At 40.9% G+C, this 15942-nt stretch overlaps 1 protein-coding gene across 2 annotated transcripts in view; it reads left to right on the top strand.

The window, feature by feature from the left end:
• The window catches only part of LOC109953729 (rho-associated protein kinase 2-like), a 27983-nt gene extending 12535 nt beyond the window's left edge, over window positions 1-15448 (top strand). For both annotated transcript variants that reach the window (XM_020589197.1, XM_020589203.1), the window contains exons 9-32: window positions 259-418; window positions 1518-1614; window positions 1732-1811; window positions 2550-2598; window positions 2696-2831; window positions 3149-3240; window positions 3468-3714; window positions 4929-5035; window positions 5235-5394; window positions 5698-5858; window positions 6390-6574; window positions 6789-6858; window positions 7087-7190; window positions 7513-7699; window positions 8408-8501; window positions 8789-8883; window positions 9113-9301; window positions 9889-10057; window positions 11168-11235; window positions 11349-11437; window positions 11560-11638; window positions 11755-12022; window positions 12451-12724; window positions 14945-15448. In XM_020589197.1, the coding sequence (XP_020444853.1) occupies window positions 259-418; window positions 1518-1614; window positions 1732-1811; window positions 2550-2598; window positions 2696-2831; window positions 3149-3240; window positions 3468-3714; window positions 4929-5035; window positions 5235-5394; window positions 5698-5858; window positions 6390-6574; window positions 6789-6858; window positions 7087-7190; window positions 7513-7699; window positions 8408-8501; window positions 8789-8883; window positions 9113-9301; window positions 9889-10057; window positions 11168-11235; window positions 11349-11437; window positions 11560-11638; window positions 11755-12022; window positions 12451-12724; window positions 14945-14948 (3164 nt within the window). In that variant the 3' untranslated portion in view covers window positions 14949-15448. The remainder of the gene's footprint in view (window positions 1-258; window positions 419-1517; window positions 1615-1731; window positions 1812-2549; window positions 2599-2695; window positions 2832-3148; window positions 3241-3467; window positions 3715-4928; window positions 5036-5234; window positions 5395-5697; window positions 5859-6389; window positions 6575-6788; window positions 6859-7086; window positions 7191-7512; window positions 7700-8407; window positions 8502-8788; window positions 8884-9112; window positions 9302-9888; window positions 10058-11167; window positions 11236-11348; window positions 11438-11559; window positions 11639-11754; window positions 12023-12450; window positions 12725-14944) is intronic.
• The last annotated feature ends 494 nt before the right edge of the window (window positions 15449-15942 follow it).

Below are 15942 nucleotides of genomic sequence, written 5' to 3'. Positions count from 1 at the left end.
GGGGGAGGAGGAGTGGTGTCGGCCTCACACCAGCCTGTAGAAAGCTCACTCCCATTACAAGCACTGCCAAAGTTGGCAAAGAGTTAACTCAGAATCAGGTATTCTCTATTAAGTGGATGTTGAGGTAAATGCCTGTTACACCAGCTTGTAAGCATCAGTAGTCGCAGTTTATGTGAATCCTTGTCTTTCTTTTTGCTCAGCCCCTCCTGGTTTTTACCTCCTCCTCTAGCCCTTCTGAGTCATGACTCTGTCTTACAGCTGTAGCCCCAGTTGTGCCAGAGCTGAACAGTGACATAGACACCAGTAACTTTGATGATATAGAGGATGATAAAGGAAAGGCTGAGACCTTTCCTCCACCCAAAGCCTTTGTGGGCAACCAGCTGCCATTTGTCGGCTTCACTTACTTCAAGGACGACCAGTAAGTGTTTTATTCTGATATTTTATTTGAGTATTTTACTTTAATGTATTATATAAATTTGTGGTTGCTGACCTTTTTTAAAAAACTGAACTTAATGTGCTTCAGTTAGTGTCATTGGGATTGCATGTAGATTTTCACTCAAAACAAAATGTTGCTCTATTGTATGGGATTATTTTGCACAGGCCTCTAGACTCAGGAGACTGGCTCTAAGGACAGCGTTCCACTTCAAATTCAAGAGGCAGAAAAAGGCAGCTTCATACCCATACCTTTAATACAGCCTTAAGCCAGTCAGACACTGTATGCCTGTTTGAGCCCCACACTGCTGCCTTGTTCTGACAACCCCTTTAACTGCCCTCTTTGCTTATGGTGAAGTCTAGTTTCTTAACCCTGGTTTCACTTGGCCAGAAAAATAGAAACAAATGGCACCTCTGTGTTAGACTTACCCTCTTATCATGCTTTAATCAGAAAGGTTTAACCTCCAGTGGTGTTTTTACTTTTTAGGCACATATTATTTAAATTGAAGGTTCATATATTAAGTGTTGAAGCAGCTTTTGTCACAGAAAACAGTCAAAGAAAGAAAATACGTTTATATATACATATACTGTATGTGGTGGACCAAGAAGCCTAACTTTTCTGCCAAGACATGAAAGCTGGGCAGCTAATATAGTCCGTCTGCGGGCAAACCTTCAGACCAGCCTTCTTGGATTTCAGATACACTGCATCTTTAGCCATAAATCTGTGGATATACTGTTAGTTTTTTGAAACCATATTAAATTTTTCAGCAGTATGTATGGGGCAGACACAAAAAAACCCCATTAAAGACCAGTTTGTGCTAAAGGAAACTAATGGTCTTAAAATGATTGTAAAATGGTTTCAGATTCTTTGATCACTATGCAACCAAGTGGCAGAGTCTTGTAATGATTCCCATGATTGCGCACCATTAAAAGTCCATGTTTAACAGTTGGCAACAGATGCTGTGGCAAACAGCATCAAAGCAGCTTGTAGAAATTTGGACCTGTGGAGCTGGAAGTTGGAAAATCACCTCAGGCAAACTCGGTTGCAAACGTTCATGGTTCTCCTTTTGTCCTTTCTCTTTCAGGCTACTGACGGAAAATAACAGCTGCTTTGTGGAGAATTTAAAGGATTGTAAAGAAAACTCTGAGGAAAAGAGGAATTGCTCAGACAGTAAGAAAGAGGTAGGTGCTTCTGTGTGTGTAATATGATAAAAGATAAGTGATAAAAGACACAAAATAAAAGTTGGAAATAGCAATAAGACAATATTGCCTTTTTATGCTCTCATGTAATCTGAATAGTTGCAGGAAAAGCTTAATCAGCTGGAGGAGCAGCTCAACCATGAGATGCAGACCAAAGATGAGCTGGAACAGAAGTGCAAGTATGACTGGACAAATAACAGACACGAACACAGAGCTGAGCACCATCCGTGGTTTTATTTTTTTAATGCAGATGCTGGTTCCAACATTACAAATATGTTAGTTTACTGTGCAAACTGACAGGTTTTACGGAATCTTTTCTATATCACATCATCCAGTTTAGTATCACCTAAACTTAAGGTTAAAGGGTTTTTCCATACAGTACAATGTCATGAAATTCATACTGTACATAATGATTTAACATTTTAAAGGTTTTATGTGTATGCTATATTAGTAATTACCACTTTAAATAGGAGACATTAGAATAATTAGTAATAACAAAAAAGGCCATCATATTTTGTGCCATTTGTTGGATAAGGCAGGAAATCGGATTGCTTTACATGACGGTGTGTAACAGCCTGTCCTATGAAGCTTACCTTTGCTAAGTTTCGGATAATCGTACTGTAGATGTTAAAAAAAAAGGAGAAACAGTCCCTCTCCACATGTTCCATCAGCAAAGTGAAAGAGCAGTCGGTTGGTGATGTGATGTCTGTGTCTGGGTTACGTCAGCAATAGTCTGTTAGTCATGTTTAAGATGTAAATAGGGCTTATGGAAATTTTGAGTAGTTTTATATAAATTTGCATGTAAATGAAGAAAAACACAGTATCTGGGAACACACCCCTATACGCACAACAGAAGTACCTCTTAAATCATTGGTTTCTAGGTTGAATTCTGCCTTAAGATTGTTCTTTCCCTTCAGAAATGCCACCAACCGTTTAGACAAGCTGGCTAAAGAATTGGATAATGAGGTAAGCATGAATAGAAGGATGCATTTCAGCCACGTCTCTGATATGAAAAAGTAGCTTTAAGTTCACTCACATGTCGTGTTATTTCATCTCTGATTAGATGAGTAGCAGACAGAGAGTCGAGGCCTCGCTGAGGCAGCTGGAGAGAGAGCGAGCTCTGCTGCAGCACCAGAGCGCTGAGAGTTTGCGCAAGGTGGAGATCGAGGCAGACAGAAAACGTAGCCTGGAGAATGAATGTAAGCATCTGGGACAAAATTGAAATATTTCTCTGATATTCCTGCATAAGCTCGAAAGGGTTTTTCTCCAGTTGTTCACGTTTTCATATTTCACTTGCAAAAACTGGTCTAATATATGTTTGACTATTAACCTTATTAAAATATCTGACTAAACCTCAAGGGTGTGTGGGAGGTCTGCATCCCATTGTTTATATTACAGTAGATATTATATGCATGTGCTGCATATGCTTGCTGTCATTAGGTGAATCATTGGTTTTTACACCATCCACTGAATGAGTTCCATCAAATACAACACTAACTCTGTGCTTACTCATCAGTGAACACCCTGAGGGACCAGCTAGAAGATCTGAGGAAGAGGAACCAGAGTTCCCAGATCTCCAATGAGAAGAACATCGAGCTGCAGAAACAGGTGCATATCTTTTCATAGCTCTCTTTCTTCTGTTGTTAATTTGTCATCATGTTTTTTCCTAAGTGCACTTAATGTCAATCAAATATGCTATTAATCCTTTTTCAACAAAGTAACTATGACTGCTGTTATTTTACTTTTTCCTCATTAAAGCTCATTAAGTTTGCTGCTGCGTTGACCCAGTTTTTCTATAGGAAAAAAGTTTCATCTTGTTTGTTTCTCACCTGTAGCTCGAGGAGGCCAATGCTCTACTTCAGGCTGAGCAGGAAGTGGTAGAGAAGCTGAAGAAGAGTCAAGCAGAGATGCAGAAGCATGCTCAGAGCCTGGAGGTCAGCCTCAGGGAGATGCAGGAAAAGTGCAGCCAGCTGGAAAACAGCAAAATGGAGCTGGAGACGCAGCTGATGGGGCTGCAGGCCGAGCTGGAGGAGGAGAGAAGAGACTGCACCCTCAAGACAGAAACTATTACTGACCTGCAGGGTGAGGCCTGGTTGTCTGTCACACCTTTACACTTTGAACTTCACTGAATAAGAAGAATAAAACTTGGCAACATTTGATAGAGGTGATATCTTATTGTTCACCTTACAAATGAAACGTTGAATTTATAAACACAAATTCAGAGGTTTGTACTGCTACAGCTTTACTTGGTCTGGTATGACCAGCACCTTAAAGAAGCACTGATGTATGTTGGGTAATACTCAGTTTGGTTTATTTTTTTGCTTTATAATTATACTTTGACTCTTCTCCCTTGTCACTAATGTTACAAATGCTTAGCGTCTAAACTAAATTCTAAACATCCCACTGTCTCACCTAAACAGTGAGTCTGTTAGTCATAATCTGTCATTAATACACATAGTCTGCACTGTTTGGAAATTAACAATAACCATAAAAATCACTTAAGATGTGGTTGATACATTTTACTACAACCTTCACAACTTTAGCAACCAGCCAACCATTGATTATGAGTTTTTTATGTGTCAAACTTTAATGGGTCACTTAAAATGATACTGGGTAAATCAAAAGTTAATTTACTGTCCTAACTTAAGGTAATCAAACCTATTTTCATAGGCTCCTTCAAACTTGTTGCAGTAAACATTTCCTCCGTAGCAGGAAAAAGGCATTACACAACATGGAGCTGGAGGCTGGACGGGATATTAGATTGTTATTTGGACCAGGCCTTGGGAAATTTCTGATCATAGGTGGAAACATCTGTTCAAAAGCTGCAAATGAAGCTATATAAAAGCCAAAGTCCGACCAGAGCCAGCACCTCTTGTGTGACAGTGTTTGGAAAATTCGACGTGCTCAGTCCATGCAGAGAAGCCGATCACTGAGGTCAGAGGGGACATGTTGAAACAAGCCTGTTGCCTGTTGGCTGTGATGCTTTTTTTTCCTCCTTGTAGGAATCTCTGTGTGGGTGGAATGATTTAAAGGGAAACTAAACATTAAGTGCAGTGTTTTTCATGTATTTAAGGCAAAAATGTGTGCAGGAGTATTATGTAATGTCTCGCCTCCTGTGTTTTTGGACTTGAATAGTTCAGGTGTATTTCCATTAAGTTTTTTCGCATTCACTGCAAGTCATGTCGTATGTTTTCTAGTTCTGGCAGTGAGCGCTGTGATTAATCTCACAGGTCCTTTTCTTTATATAGTTGTATTGTTCTTATTGTCTCTTCCATATTCCCATTCCCCCACCCCAGGACGTATTTCTGGGCTTGAAGAGGAGTTGAAAGAGGTGAAATCATCTCTTTCTGAAGTCCAGAATGAAAAAAAGCGGCTACAGGAGAAGCTCAGTGACCTCGAGAAGGTTGGTGGTCATCTCGAATTTCTCATTTCCAGTGTGAATTTAGAGCTATCTCAGAATTTACATTTGGCATTTCTAGTTTGCATATATAGTACATTTTCCTTTGCCTGGTCCCATACATTAAGTTAATAAGTAAAAAGAAAAAAACTTTCTTATTAAAGACACAGCTGTAGAAACCCAGTATCCCCTTTTGACTCTGTAGGAAAAGAGCAACCAAGAGATCAACCTAACATTCAAGCTGAAGTCACTCCAGCAGAGTCTGGAGCAAGAGGAGGCCGAACACAAGGGCTCCAAGGCCAAGCTCGCTGATAAGAAGAAGATCTACCAGTCCATTGAGGAGGCCAAATCTGAGGCCTTAAAAGGTGAGAGAGTGGGTGGACAAAACCATGATTGCAGCAAATGATCAGAATGAAACAGAGCAAAAATGAAACAGCTGTTGAAAAAAGGTAACAGCTGATTGATAGAATAAAACTTGGAAAAAAACAGTGTTTGAAAATTCTGATTTGTGTCCAAAATATAACAGACTGGCTTTCAACATCGTTTTTTCTGGTTGTCCTTCTGACACTCGACCATTTATGTGGTTCTCCCAGTAAGTTCAGATAAAGCAGGTCTGTGGTGTAGATTTACCCTCTTGGTGGTTTTCCCTGTCCCTTTCTTTGGTCCAGAGATGGAGAGCACACTGCAGGAGGAGCGCAGCTTAAAGCTACAGCTGGAGGGAAAGCTGCTGCAGCTAGAGAAGGACCATTCCATGTTGGACTGCGATTACAAGCAGGCGCAGCACAAACTGGATGAGCTGCAGGCGCAAAAGGAGAAACTTTCCGAAGAGGTGTGTCCATCTCTTTATAAAAGAAAAAAGATGTTTGCAAGTTTTACTGAATGAAATAAAAGAAGGTTTGACTGGCAGGAGACTGTGACTGAGGTTCTGAAATGTCTGTTCATTTCTTCTATCATATTAAAGTTCAGTTTCTGTAAACTCAGACTTTCTTCTACACTTCCTCCCAGTCCACACGTCCACAGTAGACTTGTGCAGTTGTACTCATTTACATCATTAGTCTTGGTAAATATGTCGCTAAATTATAAAAAATGCTGTGCTGCAATATTTTCCACTCCTGAGAGTAATTTGTGACAGGTTTAGTAAATATACCCCTGAGTCTATTTAGATTGTTTGGACAAAATAATCAGGTGGAGGGTGACATTTTGCAGTGGGTACAGTAATATTGCCTTATTTTCAGACATTTTATAGATTAAAAAGTTTGATAGTTGCAGCTGATCTGAAGCTTAAGTTATTCCCCATATGTTTTATGTAGCTACCATTTTGATTAACCACTGTTATGTGTTTGCATGTGTGTTTGTGCAGGTCAAAAACCTTACCTTGCGTGTGGAGCAGGAGATCCAAAAGCGGACTCTGAGCCAGAGTGACCTCAAGGTGCAGAATCAGCAAGTGTCAGTGCTCCGCTCCTCAGAGAAACAGCTCAAACAGGAGCTCAACCACCTGCTGGACATGAAGCAGGTCCTGGAGAAACAGAACCAGGAGCTTCGCAGGTCAAACACGTATACATGCACATATAATAATATTATGCACATTATGTTCACTGCACCCACACACACACACAGAACAGTAGCATTTGTTAATGGTATAAAATTGTGGGTAACATATTGTGGAGAACCTCATTCGTCATATCTGATTTGAGGAAAGTGCTTTGGCCATGGTGTTCAGTTGGCTCAGAGCAATGACAGATTTCTGATGCTGTTCCAGGGAGAAACAGGAGGCTGACGGCCAGCTGAAAGAACTGAAGGACCAATTGGAGGCAGAGCAGTATTTCACAGTAATATTTATTCATTCATTCATTTATTTATGTATTTATTTCAGTCTGTCTACAAGTAGCGATGACAGACAAACATTTGAAAGCTTACATAATTTGTAAACCTAGCAAAAGTTCTAATAAGAGTTGGTTTGAATGGGAAGAGAAGATATTTTCCTGTGTGTGTGTTTTCCCCCATTTAGTCTTAACTCTTAACAGGTATTTACTGTCTCCTGCTGCCCTTCCTTACAGACACTTTACAAGACGCAGATCCGTGAGCTGAAGGACGAGTGTAATGAGAGGAATAAGCTCTACAAAGAGGCACAGCAACAGCTGGCAGAATATCAGGAGGAGAGGTATTGTGGACTGTGACGACCAGCTGGATCCATTTTCAGTCAAAAAAGCTAAAATGAGAAATTACACTGAAGTGACCTGAAGAGTATGGAAATTACAGTATACTAGTAAATGAATGTTTCTGATTTGATTCAGTCTTTGACAACAGAAAGAAAGCACTGCAAGTAGTTAATGTGATCAAGTGTATCTCTACGTTGGTAAATGATTTATTATTTTATCTAAACATTCATGTATGCCCACACTGTAGGCAGTCTGTTTCTGAGTGGCAACAGGGATTTTTGTCATTCAAAGTAATAGTAATTCCTTCTCTCCTTCACTCCACAGGGGGTCACTGACAGCTCAGCTGGAAGCTAGTTTGACAAAGGCAGACTCTGAGCAGCTGGCTCGCTCCATCGCTGAGGAGCAGTTCTCCGATCTGGAGAAGGAGAAGATCATGAAGGAGCTCGAGATCAAAGACATGATGGCGAGACACAAACAGGAGCTCGGCGACAAGGAGGCCACCATCAACTCGGTGAGATTACAGTCAAGGTCAAGACTTTTTTTCTTTGAGCCAGGAGTCCAGTATAGGGACACTCTGGGCTTGTTCTTTCAGCTATCAGTGTTGTAGCCTAAAATTGGCAGCAGGATTTTTTTTTTTCTTCCTTTCATGCTTTCTGCTAAGCAAATTTAGAAATGGGTTACATAAATACAGTTTTCTTGCTTGCTTGCTACTAGTGGTGCACCGATCGATTGGGGGAGATCAGAGATGGCCGGTTTTCAGTGTGATCAGTCTTGACCGGTGACCGGCTGATTGCTCTAAGGTATCCGAATCTGTGCCAGTCAGATTTAGAGGCATGGCAGTTCGCATTGCGCACGTAGTGGCACAGACCAAAAGCGTAGCATGTGCAGCCTATACCATCTGGTGTGCACCTCAAGCGAGACTCGCGCTCGTGTCTGTACCAAGTGCATGTTCACCGGTGTGCTAGAAGCACTTGGTGTACAAACAGCACACAGAGCAACCTGCAGAAACACCTTGGAAAAGGGGAAACTATGACCAAATCTCTGATAAATAGTACACAGTGAGGGAATTACTGGCTATATGTGCAATGCATGTATATGTACAGTGTATCCAGCCCACGGTTAAACACAGCAAATACAAACTAAACATTGCAATCGGTGCATCTCTACTTGCTACCAACTGGATGGGTGGGGCTCACATCTGCACTGTCACCCCTCACAGCTGGAGGAATCCAATCGCACTCTGACGGCGGATGTAGCCAACTTGGCCAATGAGAAAGAAGAGCTCAACAACCAGCTGAAAGAGATGCAGCAAAGTGAGTGTTTAGAGTTAAGGAGCACAACAGAAATGACTTTTACCTCAGTCCTGTTTAATGTGTTAAAAAGCTGCCTTTTATATCCAGATGATTTATGGGGAAAAGGCTGTAAAAAAAAAAAAATGTGATGAAACATATCCATTAATGTCTTCATCAGGGAACCAAGTGTCTGTAGCATGGTAGAATACTGATCTTCTGACTTGCACTTTAAGTTATTAATTAGTTCTGAAAAATGTGCATGAGTGCATAAGCCCTGGATTTGACATTCATCTCTGCCATTTGCACAGAGTTTCACATGGCCAAGGAGGAGGAGAAGCAAATGAATTCACTCAAACTGTCCTATGAAAAGCAGCTGCAGAATGAAAGGACACTAAAAATTCAGGTGTGTGTCGGTGCACCTACACAGATCTGGAAAGCCTCATATTTTCAATGTTTTAATGCTTTTTTTTTAAACAATTTTATACAGATGACTGTTACATCACATCACTCTGGGCAAAAGCACTAAAAACTGATATTAAAATATAAAAATCTTTGTACTGATATTCCTGCAGGTTTCCACGGGTTTCATAAATAGATGTCTGTACAGCTGCATTTTGCTGTTTTGCTTTCAGGCTGTCAACAAACTGGCTGAAGTGATGAACAGGAGGGAGTCTGTGCGGGGAGCTCACCGAACCATCGACACTGAAGTGCACAGGAAGGAGAAGGAGAACAGGAAGCTGCAGCTGGAGCTGAGAGCCGAGAAGGAGAAATTCAATAGCACCATCATCAAATACCAAAGAGAGCTGACGGAGATGCAGGCGGTTAGTACGCCCACACTGTCAGCATCCTAACAAATGGCACAATGTGAATATATGCAGATACATTTACCAAAAAACATATGCGTTTCTTTGAGATCCTGAAGAAAGCAGATTTTTTAAATACTAATTAAAATTATGATTATGTAGCAAGATAATTCAATTAAATTACTGAACTCTCACTGTCAATAGGGAAGAGAACCAATACTGTTGTCATACCCGGGTTCACATCTATGTCAGGATTTCCCCATCTTTATTAAAATATTTATTTTGTTAATTATTATTACTACTTTCATTTGAAATCATAAACACCTCAGAATCCAAAACACTACATAAACCTCGCAAACAGGGCGGTTTAGATTTAAATAACAAAGTAAATGCTTGGTTTTGGAAAATCTAACATCCAAGTCGGCTTCTCTCCATGCACTGCTCTGTACCAGGCCCCCATTACCTGAGCTCATATCCAAATATCCCCTCAAGGGAACTTGTCGCTTTGTTGAAATCGGGCTTAAATTTTCAAACACATTAAGTTGCTTAGTGTAACTGCAAACAGTAGAAAAGAGCTTAAACTGCAGTTTATATGTGTTGTTCAGCTGATAGCAGAGGAGAACCAGGTGCGTCTGGAGCTTCAGCTGGCGTTGGACAGTAAAGACAGCGACATCGAGCAGCTGCGGTGCCAGCTCACCTCCCTCAGCGTTCATTCTCTGGACTCCACCAGCATCAGCAGTGGCAACGACTTGGACACGGGTGAAGGATATCCAGGTAATCTCACACTCATCATCTCACTGATTTGGCAGCAGCGTGTATGTTCAAATGATCAAGTAAATACACGTCTGCATGTACTTCCTGCATTCCTCTTTCTGTTCTCTTCCTGAGTTTTGGCTGTTTCCTTTGTTTTCTGAGTCTCTTTGTCTTCCAGGCCAAATGTATTTACCTTTTCCTCTTTATTCTTCTTCCTTGTTTCACCCTTAATTCACCTCAACCTCCCTCTCTGGGGTCTGGCGCAGTGCGCATTACTCACTCGCACACCTCAGAATCAATGTCCTTCACCTACCAGCGCACACACAAATCTGTCAGCATCGGCACCCGGCCTAACCTTCGCTCGGCTCATCCTCTCTTTGACTCTGACTTTAACTCTGAGGACGAAGAAGATTATGACGGACAGGTGGAGCAGGGCCCCCGTCCCCTGGCCCTTGGCTATGAAGAGCCCTCTGAGCCTGAACCTGCAGGTGACCCTGCATGGTGGTTCAAACCAGGGATGGGGATATAAATTAAAACTGCAATTATAACATATCCATCAAAATATTTTCACTTTCATCCTCTTTCTTAAATTCACTGTTTGGAAAGAAATAGCCCCAGCCCTGGTTCAGTCCTGCAAAGCTGCAACTCAGCTGTGTTTTACTGACTCTGCCTCTACTGTGCTTTAATCCTTTTTAGTGTTCACTGCAGATGCAAGTACTCACAGCTAGATACTGCTCAGCTTTAACATTTATTCCACTAAAACATGGGGAGGGTGTGGTTGGTTTGTGCGTGGAATTCTTTTTAAAACTAAAAATAAAAAGCTTCCTATGTTACATTATCTTTCTTTACCTCCTATATGTTGTTCAGCTGATTCCTTATATTCCCCACTGAAGAGCCCGCTAGAGTTAATAATGGTGAAAACAAGGGCAGTCTCTCGCCCTTTGGCCTTTGCCCTTAGTTTTGGTGAGAGGAGTCATTTCCTCTCTGAGTGATGAGTGTGTGCTTAATGGAAATGCCACTGAAGCTTAAAAATATCAAGGTGCTCTTTTAAGTACTTTACATGATTAAAGGCTGTTCTCCTCTTTGTGTTAACATCTTCCTGTTTCTTTTTTTTTTTCCTCTGCAAATTAGACTCCAGGCTGGAGGGTTGGATTTCACTTCCTAGCAAGAACACAAAGCGGTTTGGCTGGGACAAAAAAGTAATGATTCCACTGTTTATATGTCATATCTACAGATCTGTTTTCTTAGTAATGACCCTTGGTGTTATTTCCCTCTCTAACCATTTTGGCCTTTGGTTCCCTTTCCTTTACAGTATGTAGTGGTGAGCAGTAAGAAGATCCTGTTCTACAACAGTGAATTGGACAGAGAGCAGGCCAACCCTTTCATGACCCTGGACATTGAGTAAGTCATTGAAAGCAGGCTGTATATACCACTGTTATGTCAAATGACAAAGATACGCAAGAAGCAGTTACACTTTTCCTGGGTTGTCTCTAGTCTTAACATCTCCATCTGTCTTTCTACAGTAAAGTGTTTCATGTCCGTCCTGTGACTCACACTGATGTGTACCGTGCAGATCCCAAAGAGGTTCCAAAGATATTCCAGGTAATGAGCTAGGACCCTTCCTGTTTCATTATAAATCAGCTCTGCTTTTTTCAATTCACCTATCTGCCTCAATAAGTCAACAATAAAATTGCTTTCCCATTCTTTTATTTCTCCAGATTCTGTATGCCAATGAAGGCGAGAACAAACGCGAACAAGAGGTTGTAGTGGAGCCCACGCCGTATGGTGATCGCCCCTCCTACATCAGCCACAAGGGCCACGAGTTCATCCCCACTCTCTATCATTTCCCCTCCAGCTGTGAGGCCTGCACTCGGCCCTTGTGGAACGTCTTCAAGCCCCCGCCGGCCCTCGAGTGCCGCCGCTGCCACACCAAGTGCCACAAAGACCACCTGGACAGAAAAGAGGAAGTTATTGTGCCCTGCAAGGGTCAGTATGCAAATAAAAATTTATATTCATACCCTAGAACCAGGTGTTTATCCAGCATTAATTTGGAATACTCTGCATGTATATGGGCGTCCACGTCGTGTCAGTGTAAAATAAAAAATTACAGAATATGAACACCACCATCATTGTGCTTGTTTCAGTAGCAGCCATTTGCTTTGGGTTTCTGACAGTAAGGGCTGCTTTTCAGTCATTCTTTTCTATTAAATGCCTGTGACAACATTCTATAGCCCAAGGTGACATCTTCAAATAGCTTATTGTTGGACAAACAGTCAAAAACCTAAATGTATTCAATTTACAGTGTTAAAAAATAGGATTCCTTTAACTGCTCTTGTTAAAAGGCAAGTATCCTTGCTCATCTTTCTCATCTTTCCTGTATTTTTGATCTGTTTTTAATTGGTTTTCATTGACAGTGAACTATGATATGTCCACTGCCAAAGACCTGCTTGTATTGACCAGCTCTCAGGGGGAGCAGCAGCACTGGGTCAGTCTCCTCCTCAAACGCATCCCAAGGAAACACCCAACGAGTCCTCCCTCTGCAGCACCCAACACCTCTCCTGACCCACTGCTCTCGTCTCCACGAATCTCACCACGACCGTCGCCCAGGGGTTCACCTCTTATGTCGGGCCATCGAGGAGCCATCAAGATGCAGTCCAACAGACAGCAGCAGTCATCGGGGAAGACCAGGTGAGGGCAGGGAGAATGCAGGAACACAGAAAATAAATAAGAATAAAACTTTCACCCATATTTTAACTACGGTTTGTTTTAGATTTTCACTTGACTTTAGTGACTGTTTCTACTGTATGCTGCACAGCTGAGGTGTAAGGTTTAATTTTTTTAGTTTAGTTTTTATTAAGTCCATAAACTAGTGTCCACATCCTTATATTATGTCAGGACCATTAGCAGAAGGAGGAGGGGCATCTATTTGGTGTTCTGCAGCCTTTTCCCTTGATAGTTTGTTTTTAAAAAATTAACAACACAGTAATTTATCTGGTTTTGTTTTGAAACCATCAGCAACAATCAGGTTGAAAAATTGAAAAATTTGGGTTAGGATTTTCTAAGAACCATTATTTCACTTAGGGACTCTGATTTTATCACAGTTTGCTTGTGTTTTCAAATCAAACTCTTTCCTTTCATCTGAAGCATTTTCTGATCTGTCCGTCTCACAAAAAGAACTTAATTTACTATGAACTTGAAGACATTGGCCTTCTTTTGCAGCAGGAAACTCAACTTTTACAGATGTGTACAAAAAATCTGGCCAAAAATCTGTACATCTTTCAAAAAAAATGTTTCAGCAAAAAATGGTTTAGGAAAACTCTGGCACAATGAAAACAAGTCTTACTGTACTAATATGTTGTTTCTGCTAATGACTCACAATCCTGTTACTCAGGATGTCGTGCTTTGAGGAGGTTTCCTGAATCATTTGCATATAATGGTGTATGCGTCACATGTCTTATTTTTTTTTCTGTAACTGGCTAAGACACACAGTCATCAAAGTTTGCCCCCTCAGCCACAACCTTACTGGCTCTTATCTCTCAGCACTGGCCCCATGCTCCGCATCATCCTCCACTGACCCCTGACCTCTTCACCTCTGACCCCACACTTCTAACGTCTCTCTTTCTGGGAGACTGTAAGTAGCAGCGCCTGGTGTGCCTGCCCGCCAGTTCTAATGCTGTGCTGCTGTGCCGATTAACCCTCACATCATAACCTGTAACATTCAGACACTCATGAGCCACTCACAGCTCTATACTGCCCCCTTGTGGATGTGGTAAGGGCTTCTGACCCCTCAGTGAAACTCGCACTTACTGTTTCAGATTGCTTGAGTTTGGCCTGAAAGACTGGAGTTGGTCGTTGGATGATGTCGCTAATGATGATGATGATGATGATGATGATGATGTATTCTTCTGAGGAAGTGGAAAAGGGGGGACAGAGGGTAACTGGACCTCTGCATGAATCGTGTGTGTTTACAGTTTGTAGGCGGCCTTGATGTAGCCAGAAGTGTGTTTTTGTGTGATTTTTAAAATTGCAATTTGAGTGCAGATCCTGATCTCAGTGTAGAAACTTCATTATTGTTACAGGAATAGTGCGCCATTTTGTGCTCACTGCACAAAAAACAGACCGCTTTGAGAATAATCTTGATCAGGATGTTTGCAAAGTAAAGTATGAAGGTAATAATGCAACACTTTGGGAGATAACCTTGTTTACCCTATTGGTGAGAGTTAATGAGAAGATTGATAACACATCTGTTTGGTAAAGATGAAGCCACAAGTAGCAGCTAGTTAGCTTAGCATAACAACAGCTAGCCTGGCTCCGTCCAAACGAAACCGTGTCTTCCTGGCAGCGTCTTTGTAGCTCACTAACTACCATGTTTAACAATAATTTTAAGTAAATTGGGGAAATAACTGCTCCTGGCCAGGAAATACTCTGGAACATAATTTACTATAAAACTACAACTTGTTGTCTGTACAAAATGCTTCAGTTTATGTTTGGATTAAATTGTTAGGCTATGTGATTAATTAGTGCACATTGTAGATGCTGGCAGTTGGATTTTGTTAGCTTTGGCCCCATTTCCAGTCTTTGTGCTGAGCTGTGCTACCTGACTGCCAGCCAGTAGCCTTATGTTAACTGTACAGACATGCAAGTGGCATCTATCTTCTGTGCAAACACGTGGCAAATAAGCAAATAGTCGAGTCATTGATTTAATATTTTCCTTCTTGTAAACATATAGACCAAGAATGTGCGCATGCGAGTCTGTTCTTCATGCACATTTTACTCATGCTGTGGCATGTGGATGACTTCTGTGTTTATTAATATGTGTAGATTTTGTGTGGGTGTGCCTTTAAAGTCCTGCCAGTCAGTTGTGAGCATCCCGGGTTTTCACATAATGTTCTTTGTCTCTCTTCACAGTTAACCCTGGCTGATTAAAGATGTGTTTTCATCTTTGTGGACTAATGACCACGGTCGGAGGACGCAGTGCTACATGTGTAATTATTTCAGGGAACTAGACTGAAAACATAAAAAAACACTAATCATGTCCTTTAGCCAAAGAAAATTAAAAAAAAAAAATCAGCTCATTGCTTTGTGATTAAAACACATGGACATTTTGGACATCAGATGCAGTGACATGGATTTATATTTGTGAAGTGTTAAGCATGTGTGTGTGGACATTTGTATATACTGTAGGATTAAGAGGTTTGTCTGTGTGTTGTTAACAGAAAGTGTAGCTCATAGTATATGATAGTTTTATTTTTATGGCTATAACACAACAACATATTATACAGTAGGCTAAACTTGTCTTGTAAATGTATGATTACAGTTTAAAAATTGGATATGTTACACAATAATGTGAAGAGAAATAGTATTTTCTTCTTGCCAGTCATGCCAAATTCAAATAAATTGTTACCCTGAAAATGAATAATTTGTGTTTCATTTGCAGTTTGTTTAAAATCCAATGTGCTATTAGGCATTTTGAGTGATATGTTACAAAGTAAGCACTAAAAAAAGACAATTTGCAGCATTGCAGAGAGCGGCTGTAATGATTTTATTTTGCACCGCAGTGGTTTATTTCAAAGCGTTCAGACTGGATTTCAAATAAAAATTCCCCTTCAGGGATATAGAGATGGCATCAGAAACGGTAGCAGTGGAGTAAGTGTACAGACAGAATACTGCAAATTCAGTCAGGATTTTTGTTGACGGGGGGAAATGAGGGAAAGCGCACACCAGCAATGTCACTCGGATTAAATGTCAGATTGTGGAGGATGTGCATACTTATAAATATCTTCACAATATTATTGTTTCAAAACTGAATTTTGAGGCCTGTGTGTAACAAAGGTCACAACACCTGCATTAATTAATTATCCTGTTAATGATTTCTTTATTAATGATCTTATTTCCATATTGAATAG

This window comes from Monopterus albus, unplaced genomic scaffold (genome assembly GCF_001952655.1).
Source record: "Monopterus albus unplaced genomic scaffold, M_albus_1.0 scaffold9.1, whole genome shotgun sequence".
Lineage (NCBI taxonomy): Eukaryota > Metazoa > Chordata > Actinopteri > Synbranchiformes > Synbranchidae > Monopterus > Monopterus albus.
The sequence above is the reverse complement of the archived record's forward strand: the minus strand, read 5'-3'. Positions and strand labels throughout refer to the sequence as shown.